Source organism: Gopherus evgoodei, chromosome 4 (assembly GCF_007399415.2).
Source record: "Gopherus evgoodei ecotype Sinaloan lineage chromosome 4, rGopEvg1_v1.p, whole genome shotgun sequence".
Classification (NCBI taxonomy): Eukaryota; Metazoa; Chordata; order Testudines; family Testudinidae; genus Gopherus; species Gopherus evgoodei.
In genome coordinates this window covers 76,613,510-76,627,799 of record NC_044325.1, presented here as the reverse complement: position 1 = coordinate 76,627,799, position 14,290 = coordinate 76,613,510, and the positions used below count along the sequence as shown (strand labels likewise).

General features: G+C 48.4%; 1 protein-coding gene across 9 annotated transcripts in view; it reads left to right on the top strand.

The window, feature by feature from the left end:
• DGKZ (diacylglycerol kinase zeta) overlaps positions 1 to 14,290 on the top strand; it is a 101,699-nt gene that overhangs the window by 33,895 nt on the left and 53,514 nt on the right. For 3 of the 9 annotated variants that reach the window (XM_030559940.1, XM_030559933.1, XM_030559930.1), the window contains exon 2: positions 392 to 490. The exons of 5 other annotated variants lie outside the window; for them this stretch is intronic. In XM_030559940.1, the coding sequence (XP_030415800.1) occupies positions 392 to 490 (99 nt within the window). Of the gene's footprint in view, positions 1 to 391; positions 491 to 8,476; positions 8,575 to 14,290 lie in introns of those variants that run through there. One more of the 9 variants, XM_030559938.1, reaches the window with a different exon arrangement.

Here is a 14,290-nt window from a genome sequence, read left to right as displayed (position 1 = left end):
TCCCTCCATGGTGTGGCCTTTTATTGTATTTAAAGTGAATTTAGTAATGTGGTGTTACACCCAAGGCACAGGTATGGGCTCCAGTGATATGTTGCTGGCATTAAGCTGCTGGAGTGGCTCATACAGGCCAAGGTCAGAAGGGACCATTGTGATCATCTAATCTGACGTGTGTAACACAGGCCACAGAACTTCCCCCAAATAATAACTTCCCAGGAGTGGTGGTGCATGCACTGTGGGGGGTGCAACCACGGTGAGGGCCTCAGAGTGCTGGGTGTTGAGGATGGGGGTGAGAGGGCAAGGTTGCTTCGTGGTGGGAGGGGAGGCTGTGCATGTCATAGTGTTGGCAGATAGGGGGATGTGGAGCTTGCTGACCACTCTCTTTGTGTCCTAGACTCCACCTGCCCCACAAAGGCGTTCTCCCTTTCCTCCAGGGCAGCCAGCCCAGCCGTTGGGGATCCAGGAGGATAAAGCACAGGCCAGCGGTGTATAAGTATGTGGCATTTTTATTAACTTGCCCAAGCCGTGTAGTTTCGGCAACTGCAGCAGCATTGCTGATGAAGAGCTCTCCTCCCTCCCATGCGTGTCTCACCTAACGTTACCCTCTTGTGTCTGCACTAAAAAAGGCTTCTGAGGGCCAGGCTGCCTGCCCACCTTGTGTGTCACTAACCTTGTCCCAGAGGGCAGCACTCTGTGCTGGACTTTCATCTGCTATCGTGGCAGCCTTGCCTTGGTTATTCTGCTACTGTGAAGCTTGTGACCTTACAGTGTCGCTGTCTATGAGCATTTCTGCTGGCTGCAGAGGGGGTGGACAGTGGAGCAGTTGGTGGCAGTCCCGGATTTATGACACTGTAGTACCTAGAACCATGACAACTCGCGCTCTATAAAGACCTAAGACTGGTAGATGATCTAAATCAGTGGTTCTCAACCCAGGGTACGCAGAGGTCTTCCAGGGGGTGCATCAACTCATCTAGAGATTTGCTTAGTTTTACAACAGGATACATAAAAAGCACTAGCAAAGTCAGTACAAACTAAAATTTCATACAAACAATGACTTGTTTATACCGCTCTATATACTATACACTGAAATGTAAGTGCAATATTCATATTCCAATTGATTTTTTTATAATTATATGGTAAAAATGAGACAGTAAGCAATATTTCAGTACTAGTGGGCTGTGACACTTTTTTGTATTTTTGTGTCTGATTTTGAAAGCGAGTTGTTTTTAAGTGAGGTGAAACTTGGAAGTACGCAAGACAAATCAAACTCCTGAAAGGGGTACAGTAATCTGGAAAGGTTGTGAGCTACTGATCTAAACAAGAGTGTCCAAGGGGTTGCAGGAGGACATGTGGGTCAGATCAGGGCATGAAGCCGAGCTTCAGGAGAGTCTGAGCATGCCAGATATGGTAGGGTATGGATGGGAACCTCTTTGGTCAGGCCGTGTCTGGTATTAGACAAGTTGTGCCCCAGGAGTGAGACCTCAGACCATCTCTCTTCACTGAAGTGGGGCAGGACCTAAAGAGGTGAGTCCTGAGGGTAGATTTCATTAGGTGAGCTGAGGGGGTGGGACTTGGTCCCAAATTCTCTTTAGTTGTTCTTTGTAGTATGGGAACACTCGGAGGCTCCCATTGTGCCCACTGTGCTGGGTGCTGCACAGACACACTGGAGCGTGTAGTGCCTGCTCTGAAGATCTTTGTTTCCTTGTTTTTGTTTAAGAGGGTGCCCAGACAGAAAATGTGAAAAATCAGATCGAGGTAATAGGAGCCTATGTAAGAAAAAGATCCAAAAATTGGGACTGTCCCTATAAAATCGGGACATCTGGTCACCCTATCGCTTAATGTGCTTGTGCCATCCTCTCTGCACAATAACCCCTGTGTTTCCATGTTTCCTGCTCTTCCCTCAATGCCCATGTGGTGGGTGGCAGGTCAGTGGTGAGCAGTGCCTTCCAGGCCAAGTCCCTTTGTGATCCCCTGTCCTGTGTCCCTCCTATGTTAAAAACAAGGAAGAGTCCGGTGGCACCTTAAAGACTAACAGATTTATTTGGGCATAAGCTTTCATGGGTGGTAAAAACCTCATTTCTTCAGATTCATGGAATGAAAATTACAGATGCAGGCATTACATTTTCACTCCATGCATCTGAAGAAGTGAGGTTTTTTTACCTACGAAAGCTTATTCCCAAATAAATCTGTTAGTCTTTAAGTTGCCACCGGACTCCTTGTTGTTTTTGTGGATGCAGACTAACACGGCTACCCCGGATACTTGACACCTCCTTTGTTAGACACCAAAGGCTTAATCAAGCAGAGATGTAAGCAGTTCACTGCTCAGTCTGGGACTTCTTGGAAGTCTTTTGGATGGAGGCGGTGTGGTTGAGACCCTGCATCTTTGTGTGGCACTCCTGGGGGTAGGGGGGACAAGTGAGCGAGCCCCAAATCTCTGTGAGGCGGAATGAAGAGGTTTGGAAGGAAATGAAGTGCTGCAGGTTAAACGTGAGGGGGCGTGTGCGCTCCTCTGTGCTGTGCTCTTAGAGGAGTTTGAGATGGAGGAAAGGTCTCCAGGGCTCAGCACAGATCAACAGCAGTTTTCTGGTGTTTTGTCCAGCCACGCTCTACCATCCCCAATGATGAGACTCCCACCAGGAGATAATTCCTCAGCCTCGTCCTTCTTGCTATTGAGACCTTTCTCCAGAGCTCAGCTTGTTGTCCCGTTAATAGGCTTGGCAAATTTGATTTTGATTTTTTTTAAATCATTTTGATGGACGACGCTGATGTTTATTTCTAAGTATTTTTCCCCAATTTTTATTGATTTACACTTCTGCAGTTGTGGGAAATTATGGAGGGTCAGACAATGGGTGAGGGGTGTCAGCCAGCAATTATGTAATGATAGTAGATGAGATTCAGAACGTTAAAGCTGTATTACCATTCAAACACACACAGCATATGTCCAAATCTTCACCTTAAATCAAACTCCAAGTTCTCTCACAGCATTATTCTTTCTTTGCCTCTCTACACTTTGATTATTATCAGTGGAAATATTTTTGGTCAGTTTGTGTGTATACAGTGAAATCAACATTTACCAACAAAAATCTTAAGCCTTCCAAACCAACCCATTGTCACTTCGTCTCATGCTCCAAGTTCTGCCCCAAGTTTCTTCTAAGTCATCTCCATCTTTTGAAATTTTCCCCTCCAAACATTTGGAGACTTTTCTGACACACATGCACGTTAGCCCAGTTAGAGAGGCAGATTGTTTAGCTTTTTAAAATCACTCCTCAGAGAGGAAGCTCAGCAGAGTCTGCACACATTGGTTGTTTAGCTCTGGCCTGGAGTGGAATGAGTGAGATCAATAGCATTTACCAATTAGCTCTGGCCCCAGTTCCCCTGACGCTCAGGCCTGGAGATACATAGCCAAAGGAAGCCATTAGCCAGCTAACTGGCTTCTATGCTGACAGCAATTCTTGGGTCCCATTAGTGTGTACATTAACCCTTTAGTGCCCACTCCTGCAACATCCACCCAGCCGTTGTGAGACACTGATGCCTGGTGTTTGGATTGCTTTCTTATACTGGTGCTCCCAGAGTGCTTTCCCCAGCAGTACTGGAAGTGAGAGAGCAAAGGCAGCAGTCTGGGGTTGGGGGCACTAGCAAAGTCATCTTACTGTGTGCAAAGGCAGTGTCAACGAGCAATAGGCAGAAACCTGGCCAGTGGCCAAGTGTCTCTTTCCATGTTGCGTGATGCCCTGGACTGCTAGCTCCTGTCAGCGTGTCCAGCTGTATAAAGGACAGGGGAGACTATTATGCCATTCTGCAAATGAATGTTACCTCCTCGCCTGGAATTCTGGAATTTTGGTCACCTTGTCTCCCAAAGGACAGCACAGAAAAAAAAACAGGCCAGAGAGACCGTGCATGAAAAAGATTAGTGGCCTGGAGAGACTTTCACATGAAGAGAGACTGAGAATGATAAGTTTAGAGAGGAGGAAAATGAGAGGGGACATGATAGAGGCACACAAAATAATCAATGGTCTGGAGGAGGGAAATCGCTCTTACTTATCCTTTCTCATAATACAAAATCCAGTGGACATTTTGTGAAAGGCAGAAAATTTAAAACTGCTAAAAGGAATTACTATTTACATAATGCATGAGTAACCTGTGGAACTCACTGCCACAAATTATATGTGACACCAAAGATTAAAAACAGGATTAGATGCTTACATGAATGATAATGTCCACAGTTAAATGAACTGGGATGGAAACTCCTCCTGGGCTTAGGCCAAAGCATAACGTGCTTGGGCTTATGGTTAAAGCGCTGGACTGGGACCTGGAAAGTCTGGGTTTCATTTCCTGGTACTGCCATGGACTTCCTGTGTGACTTTAGGCAAGGTGCTTTGAGCCTGATTTTTCAGAAGTGCCATTGATTCCTAGCCCTCCAAGTCCTCTCTCTCCTCTTCATTACAGACTCTGCTAGCTGGCTTGGGCACCTGCAGGAACTGCTGCTTGCTCTGTGGTTACAGGTGCATTTCCCAGAATGGAGCCCAAGCTCAGTTGCTTGGAAAACTTGACTCAGGGCTACGTGGTGGTGGCTCAGTGGGAACAGCCCTTCGGAGGATCATTGCTGAGAGCTGTGGTTTCTGCTTGAATGCATCAGACTGAAACTGGTGACAGCAATAGAAGGCGACAGAGCCCTTTAGTTTCCCCGTCCAAATTGCACATGGGTGTTAGTCTCTCACGTGTGTGGGCTTTAGAAAGAGATTTGCATTGTTGATTCTGTGCAAGAGTTTCTCTTTCCTTTCGAACCGCACTGGAGGGGACACCAGCCCATTTGGGAAGAGAGAAAAGAGTTCAGCCTCTGTGGCCCACTCAGTTCCCAGGCTCTGTGCTGTGATTGCCATTCATGCACTGGGAACTGGATGAGACCTTCCATTTATTCCACACTGGCCTCTAAACAGTCTTCTGACAGACAGGACTTTGGAGAACTGGCTGGGTCCGTGGAGGGGCCTTTGGCTGCTTTGCCTTTTGGAAGCACCTTGGAAGTGGAGCTTTGCTTGTTCTTAACTCAGGATTATGAAGGGCTTTTCAGGGGGTGGCCAGAATCCACATGGAGCTGAGCACCTGCTCGTGGGGCGGTAGTATTTTCATTTGCATGTCCACCTCCTGCAGGGCCAAAACAGGAAGTCTGCATGTGACATAGTTGAGAAACAGGAATTGATGGAGCTTCTATTCTCTCCTAGGGCTGTCAGAGCCGCTAGGCCTGGAGATGCAAAGTGTGTCAGTAGGACACAAGTGCCTCTGGCTGCTCTCTGCAAGGTGAATGTCACTGCCTACGATGGGGGGCCTAGAAAGATCTGTGCTGCTGCTCCCAACCACCCTAACCTGGCATCTCGCTGACACTTGAAAGCAGTGGAGGCCAAATACATCTCAATTTTTATGTCTTAAAAAAAAATTAAATTGGAAAAATAATCGCCCAGTCCCACTATGTGAATCTGGATGATGATGATGGGCGGCTCAGGAACCACCTTCTGGGTAGCCCAGCTGCAATCTGTGCCCCCTTCCTTTCAGCATCACACCCATGCTTGTTACAGCTAGCACCCCAACCACTCTGGGAGTGCCGAGGCATACCTACATGCCCAAGAAATCCACACTCCCTCCAGATCCTGAGATCAGGCAGCCCCTTTGCAGGCCCTTTAGGCTCCTTTGGAACATTATGCTGAGCTAAGGGCTGTTGCTCTTCATAGCTAGAAGAGACAGGTACTTGGGGCAGGAAATGGCCCAGAGCCTGGAATGGAGCTGGCAGGAAAAGGGGTGCTGTAGGGGCTGGAGAGGCATAGTGTCTGCTCTCTGCTAGGCCCCTCCCTGCAGGAGTTCTCTGCAGATGCTTTTTGGCATCAGAAGGGGAGATATAAGTGATTGTGTTTATGCAGGGAGTAGGAGGAGGACAGATTCCTCCCCTGTATGTGAGCTGGGCTTTACTGGAGAGTGAGCTGAGCATGGGCTTCAACAAGTTAATGTTTCCTGCTGCCCCCCCCTTGGGCATCTGCAGAACTCTGGTTCCCTTCCCAGCCAGCAAAACAAAAATAGGGCCAAAACCAACTGCATTTGCTGCAAAAGCAGCAGCTCTGTACTGCAAAGTTCAAGAATTGCTAATGTCTTGTCCTATCGGCATCTGCTGCTGCTTTGCTACAACTGTTTGTTCCCTCTGCAGTGACAAAGATCTTGTCGGGATATATAGCTGCATGTAACGGTAGCTGCTGCTCAGCCTTTGGTCCCTGGCTCTCCTCTGGTTAATGGTTTCCTGTGAGCTGCTTTCTAGATACCCATCAGCAGCAAGGGAGCTGGCCCTGTGTTTGACTGTGCTGCTCTGGCAGAAAGAACCTTGACATTTGGTGGTTATGAATTTACTATAGTCTCTCACCAGCCTCTAAAGTGTGCTGGGTGCTGTTCAAACAAACGCAAAGAGTTCTCCCAGGCTAATTTTAGAGGTGACATGGTGAGGTGAGGGGAACAAACCGTCAAAGGAGACAAGGGGAGAAAAGACGAGGTCCATCAGTAAGGTCATGCAGTGACTCAGTACAGCTGTGTGCATTTCAAGAGGCTCTAATTACCAGTGGTTTTGTCTTAAATAACAATAACCACTGACTCACTTACTACTTATGAATACCGTAGGAAGAGTGCTTCTTCAGTGCCACTCTGCTCTGCAAAATGACTGCAGCAATGGCCCCTTCATAGCCTGCGGAGCTATTCCTCGTGTATCAGTCACAGCTCTGCCATCTGGTCAGATAGGAATTGGGAGGGGCCCTAAGGGTGGAGGGCAACATGAAAAAAAACTTGGGGGGGGGGTGTACAAAGTGTCGTCAGCAGATAACACCCTCCAGCGCCTGCATTCTCTACAGTCGCACCCCCAGACTACTTTCTGGGTGTGGTGGGTGGACGTAGTCAGACTTGGGCAAAGCACCATAACACTTCTACAGGTCACAAGAGAGAATCCTGAGGGACTGACAGGCCCAAGTGAACTCTGATGCAGGGCTGTAATTGTCTAGGTCACTGGTTCCTATCTGGACCCTGATCAAGGGGACTGGCAGGCTAAGGGAGCCTGGTGAATAGGATACAGGGAGGCTTTCATCTCTAGGTCACTGGTTCCAGTCCAGCATATGTCAATAGGAACCAAAGGCTGTTCCCATCTGATACGTGTTCTTTAGCTGCTGTGTGAAATGATGTGGTGGACCTCAATACAGACACAATGGTCTGGTATCCGCAGCACATGTACCACCCTTAGCCTGGATGCTAGTCTCCCTCCTTGTTGGTAGACCCAGCAGGGAGGCCAAGAACTGAATGAGCCATGGAGACCTCTTGCCCCAAAGGGGGATCTCTCAAGGGGAGAGGAGGGATGCTGTACTTCACCTGTGGAAAAACAGACACCTCAGTCTCCAGGGTTGCCAATTCGGCACCTTTCAGGAGCGCTACGTTTACTATTTTGTTAATTATTAAGTGCTAAGTGAGCAGGAAACCCCCACTCCCTGCTATGTCACCACCCCAGCCCCCACCTCTCTATCTCTCTGCCTGGGCTCAAGAAGAAACTCTTGTCACATGTACAACTGGAGTTGCAGAAGTGGGCAGTTTGTGAAAGGAATGAACAGGGCATGTGCCCCTCACTGTGTCCCTGCAGGGAGGCCAGACAGGGACTGTCCAACAGGGAGTTCCCTGCTCTCAGCAAGCCTCCAGCCCAGGGTGGTGCCTGGGGCAGGTGGGGGGTTGGGTTGAGATTGCTCCATGAAATCACATCTGTATGCAACAGCAACGTCATTGCACACAGAGAAGGCAGCACATCACTGTGTGCCCAGGTCGCATTCCTCCCAATGAATGAAGTGTCCCTGTAAGTAGGAGCCATGTCACTAAATCTGTTTATCTAGAGAAGCTGTTAACAAAGGGAAGGAAATGAGCTGGAAGGGTGACATTTGCTGAAGTGACTGGCTCCAGGCATGTCCATGCCCTGACTGAATGGCAGGGACACATGGAAGGGAGAGACGAGGGGCAACGGTGGAAATGAGGACAGTTATCTGAGTTGGTATTGGGTTGCCTTCAACCTTTTGCTGTGTCCGTGTGTGTTTGGAATACACGGAAGCCTGCCATTGGGTCAGGAATGGACACTAATGACAGTGGATGGGGTGAGGGTACCTTGAACACAGGGTGAAGTCCTATCCCAGGCAGATTGTCCCCATCTCGGACACAGAGCAGCTGAGAGCTCATTCTTTTATGCTTGAGTTTGTCAGACCAATAAAGTATCATTGCGCTCAGGTGTGTGTGTGCTGGAGGCCACTGGGGTGTCTGAGAGTTGAGAGACAGTGAGTCTTTTCTCCCCCCTCCCTCCCCCCCCCCCCGCCTCCGGGAGAGCCTGCCTTCGGGGCTGCTCAAAGAGGAAGTACATTCAGTTATTTTAACAAGCGCTGTCACAGTTTGCAGCGTGGGGAGGAGGCAGAGGGATAAACAGAGCCCTCGCTCTCCAAACTAGGACTTAATCTGTGCAGGGCTGGCTCTGCTCCTCTGTTGTGGGCTCTTCACTTGCAGGAACTCGGCTCCTCTGCATCGGATCAGGTCACATGGGCTTTTCCCACCCTTTCCCCTTCTTCCTCTCCCCTAGGGTCGTGTCTGTCATTTGTGTGTTGTTGTAGGGGGGAGGTGGAGGAAATGAGGGCTTTGGGGAAAGGGGTGAATCTCTGGCTCAGTGGGTATAGACTGAATAGGTACCTCACCCCACCACGCTGGTTAAAAGACAGGGAGGACAGGCCTTGGGCAGGGGGAGAGAACCAATCTCAGGGTGAACTCTGAGCCCTCCAGCCTACTCCTTGCTGAGCTGTTTCCCTGGGCACTGGAGCAGGTCAGAGCTGCCCTGTTGAGCTACCAGTTTCCTGAATGTTGACATGGAGGGTCTTGGAGCCAAGGTCCCCGGTGCATGCAACTTTAGTCACAGTGCCACCCTGCTGCGCACTAGTATGAATTGACTTCAGGGAGGAAGAGAGGGGTGTCTTAGGGGACACAAGTCTCCAGCTGCGTGACCTGCCTGTCGGTTTGTTATTGCCTGTGTGTCATCAGCACACCAGCATGCTAATGGAGCTCAGGAAATAACAGTCATTCTGTGCAGCCAGGGACTCTTGTTTTCAGGAAAAGTCCCTGACGCAGATCTGCCTTGAAAAACTGATGATCTCACCGGGAATTCATCCTCTATTAGTTTGCTGGGCTCTCGGAAGCTCCCTTCTTTCTGACTGTAGGATGGGCTGTCCCCATGGCATATCACAGGGAGGCCCATGGCTTTTGTGTGGGTGTCTCTGTTTTCAGCTGCCCATGAGCCTGCAGCTGAGCGACTAGGGCTCGGCTGCCTTTCCTGCATGCTTTCAGCTAGTCTTTCCAGCTTCCCCAGTGGGAAGCACTTATACTCGTTTACCCACAGCCTTGTCCAGCTATAATGGTATGGGCAAAGCTATGCTGCTCTGAGTCCTTTATCTTGGTTTCATTGCGTTCATACTAGGCAGCTTTCATAGCAGTACAAACAGCCCTTCAGATGGACCCCTGCCAGGAATTTCTCCCTTTTGCTCCTGTGCGGCTGGGGGAAAACACTGGAACCCAGGCAGGGAGCTGTGAATCAGACTGTTGGGCTGTTGGACAAACTTTTTGTAAACAGTGTGTCACTTGGTTTGAGTCTGAAACCCCAGCGCATGAGCCCCAGAGCTGTATATACTGTAAGATGGGAGGACACTGAAGTCTGCGACAGAACATCAGCTCAAGACCAGTTTAGTTTCCTTACGCCGTGCATCTTGGGCCTCGCAGTGCTCCCAAGCTGCCAGGGGAGACTGTCTAACTCACACCATGCTTTACTTTGCTCTTATGCATGGAATTCTGCAGAGGGCACTTGGATAGGTAAGAAACACTAATGTCCTTCCCTCCCTGAGTCTCTAGTAACCCTTAAGACAGTGGTTTTCAACCTTTTTTCATTTGCGGACCCCTACAAAATTTCAGATGCAGACTTCTTTGGAACTCTTAGACATAGTCTGCGGACCCCCAGAGGTTCATGGACCACAGGTTGAAAACCACTGCCCTAAGATGATTAAAACAGAAACCAAATGGTCTTCTTCCCCAACTCGTGCTACCTGCTCATTTTTTTGCACTTCATTCTGCTTGGACAATGGAACTGGATCAGTTGTTTTTGCTTTCTGGATCTCCTGCATTAGCTCAAGGCTGCAATGTTGGTGTTGCAAACACAACAGAGAATTGTTTAGATCCATACAAAACATTTTTATCTTTGGCCTTTATAAAAAAAAAATTTTTTTTAAATGGAGGGGTGTGTGTGTGTGTGGGTGTGTGTGTGTGTGTGTGTGGGTGGGTGTACATATATATGTACACACACACACGTCTCCAATATTGTACAGGAACTTTTCCATTGGTCTTAGGGATTGGCAAACCCTTAATATAAAACTGAAATGTAGGCCCTGAGTCAGTTTGATGGGATCCCTTTAAGCAGGCTGAGAACTGACTTTGGGCTGCAGGCAGAGCAGTGAAAAGAGTGTAACTGATGAGGAAAGGACTGCACTGAGAGGCTGAGGCAACCTATACTGTATTATCTGGGGTTGGTGTATAGCTATGGGAACTGTGAAATGCTCTGCTCTTTGGTGCCAGTCTGAGGCTTGCATTGCACATGTGCCACTTATGAAGAGGGGAGCTAGGACATTTTATTTGGTAACTCTTTATAGGAGCGTGTGCTGAATTAATATTAATTAATATATGGAGATATACCTATCTCATAGAACTGGAAGGGACTCCGAAAAGTCATCAAGTCCAGCCTACTGCCTTCACTAGCAGGACAAAGTACTGAATTTGCCCCAGATCCCTAAGTGGCCCCCTCAAGGATTAAACTGACATCCCTGGGTTTAGCAGGCAAATGCTTAAACCACTGAGCTATCACTCCCTCTGAAGTTGGTCAGGATGGCTGGATATGGTTTGAGTGTGCAGTGGGGAAGACGACCTGTGGAGTCTTAGGGACACTGCTGTGCAGAATGACGGGGCAAGAAGTGGTCAGTAAAATTCCCAGCTGGTTTCTGACTCTCCTTCTCCCACTGTCCTACAGACAGAACCCTGAAAGAGTTCAGTTCCTGTGCAGGGTAGTGGGGAGAAATCATAAAATCAGCAGTTACTCGTCCCTATTGCACTTGCTCTCTGTAAAGAACCTCAAAGCTCCTGTATTCCCCTCCTTAAAACTAACTTCTGCCGTGACGCCTACAAAACACTCAGTGATGGCTAGGCTGTCAGTGTGCTGTGACCGCTGTTTATTACTCCAACTGTTGTTGTCTCTCTGTCGCCTTCAGCTCCCCACATCAGTTTGGGGTCTCCACTTTTTGTTTTTTGTCTTTTGTCTTATACTCACCAGAAAAATGTGAGTGACTTCGTGTTCACTGGTTTAAAAAAAAGTGTGTGTTTTTTACATGGAGTCAGGCATCTCAGTGTAAAATCGCAGCGAGGACAAGTCACGGGTGGTTTTATTTCGATGTAGATTGCGGAGGTAAACCCAATACCATCCCACACACACCTGAAGTTTACTTCACTGGCTGTACCCAGGAGAAAGCTACCCATGTCTTGTTTGCGCTGGGATTTGACATCGAAAAAGCAGTCTCGATGTAAAATGCATCTCTTTTACCAGTGAAGATATGGCTAAAGAGCTTTGGGGGAGTGTAGGGTTATGGGGGTTGGTAGCAGGGGTTGGAGGAGTTAAGGGGCAGGTCTTACCAGCACTCCTGTGAGTCAGATCCTTACTGCATGAGAGCAGGAGGGAGCCTGCAGGTCTGGGTGGTACCGTGGTGGGTGTCTGAAGAGAGTGTGCGGTGGTTGTTTAGGGGTGAGTGGTGTTTGCTCAGCTTCTCTCCAAGCTTTGTCTTGATTAGAAGAAGGGTGTTTGTTAGCTGGTCATGTTAACCCTAGGGTGGCTGCCCTTGGTTACAACAGGGCCAGCCAACTAATGTGTTCTTTCCGCAGTTGTCCCCCCTAGGCTTCCCCCCCCCAAGCAGCTGGTCCCCTGGGGCTTCCCCCTCCAGCAGCTGGTGCTGTGGGCTTCTCCCGTGCCCGCAGCACCCCTCCTCCCCCTAAGATTCAATCGGGGTATTTATGGTATAATTCATGGACAGGTCACAGACTGTGTTTTTATTTGTTTCTTGCCTGTGACCTGTCCATGACTTTTACTAAAAATACCTGTGATTAAATTGTAGCCTTAATTATAACATGAAGCTTGAAGGTGTGAAGGTGCTTGGCAGGCTGAAGCTGAGGGATCTGAGGTTTTATTGAGAGAGGCTCTTTTGAGAAGGCTTTGAGGAGGGATTATTCAATGTGATGACTTCAGGCAGGGGAGACAGGCAGCATTATTATATTTAAGCAAGAATGGAATGACCAGGAATTTATCAGATGGAAGGGGGCTTAGTTCCATGTTTGCTGGGAAAGGTGGTAGCCACCTGACCTGCCCTTAGGCAGATCTGGAGGGAAATTGTGTAATGACCATTCCTTTCTCTCCGACTCGACTCGCATTTGATGATGGAAGCCTTACTTGACTGTTTGCTGTTTTTTTTCCTGGGAGTCTGCATGCTGCCCCCTGGCACAAAAAATACAAAGGTGCATGATGAACTGGTATAGTAGAACTGTCAGCAAAGTTGTCTTGTTTCTGGTTCTTTACCCCTGTGTAAGCTACGCTGGGCTTCGGAATCCGAAGTAATTCTGTAGTATAGACCTTCCGCTGAATTGGGCTGCTGTTGGCTGGTATGTCCTCTGGCTGGGCCATGAAATTCCTGCCCTATGGAGTAAAACGTGTGAGTTAGCAGCCTCTGCACTGACACTACATGTCACTGCTCTCCCGTTTGTTCCATTCTTGGTGGGAGCCAGGCACTAAAGTGAGAGTGACAAGATTGCCTGTCTCAGAAGCATGTCATTTCACTGTGCTTCTTCCTTCCTGGGTGGAGCAGGCTGGAGAAAGCAGACAGGAACTAGAAGGGGAGGGAAATGTAACCAGGTCACTAGCCTCTCGGGAAGCGAAGAAAGAGAAAGATGGAAAAGAATAAGGAGGAGGAGGAGGAGGAGTGGCAGACAGGAATGGGGAGGAAGAGCCAGACAGAAAGGCAGTCCCTGACTATTGAGGGCAATATAATGACGATGAATAAGGGGGAAAGAACCCGCCCCACTGAACATGTGGCTCACGACCCTGGATCATGTGCGTTTTTCTTTCAGAAATAGAGTATTTTGGGCCTAGTGCTCCGCATTTAGCGAACGACCAGCGTCTGCAGCCATGGACTATTGGCTCCACATGACGAGAGGATGGTTCCTGTGTTCAGTGAAGTGTTGTCTAAAGCAGTGGTTATCAACCAGGGGTATGTGTACCCCTGGGGGTACACAGGGGTCTTCCAGGGGATGCATCAACTCATCTAGATATTTGCGTAGTTTTACAACTGGCAACAAGCACTAGCGAAGTCAGTACAAACTAAAATGTCATACTGACAATGACTTGTTTTTTCTGCTTGAGATACTATACACTGACGTGTAAGTACAATATTTATATTCCAGTTGATTTAATTTACAATTCTATAGTGAAAATGAGAAAGTAAGCAATTTTTCAGTACTTGTGGCTGTGAGACTCTTGTATTTTATGTCTGATTTTTGTAAGCAAGTAGTTTTTAAGTGAGGCAAAACTTGGGGCTACGTAAGACAAATCAGATTCCTGCAAGGGGTACAGTAGTCTGGAAAGGTTGAGAGCCATTCATCTAGGGTAGCAGGGAGGAGCTCCTGAAGAAGGTGTCTGACATGTCATGTTGGTGTGTGGTGGAGTTGGTCTCTCAGTGGTTACAGCTGGGTGTTTCTGAGGTGCCACCTACAGAGAGGCCTTCACTGAGCACTTCAAGCTGCACAGGCAGAGATCTCAGGGCCGTGGAGAAGTCATTTGCTGTTTACTGCACTGTTAACAGCCAGTCTGTTCCTAGACATCTCACCTGCATGCTGGGGGCCCTATCTCTTTATGTGGTTTCAGACTCCCCTGGATCAAACTGACTGGAACTGAGGATTGTCTAGTAGGTCTTCCTTACCCCTTTCTTCTCACAGGAAATAGGGGGATCGTACAGCTGAGATTGCCCGGGCCACAGCCGGCCTGAGGGGTAGCAAAAGATCATGTGTTCGTGGCACTCTGTCACTAGCCACTGAGCCTGAAGGTGAACAGCTGCACCCGTTCCTCACAAAGACATTGGCACTTGTTGCAGTTCATCAACTGAGTGAAGCTTAAAATAGAAAACAA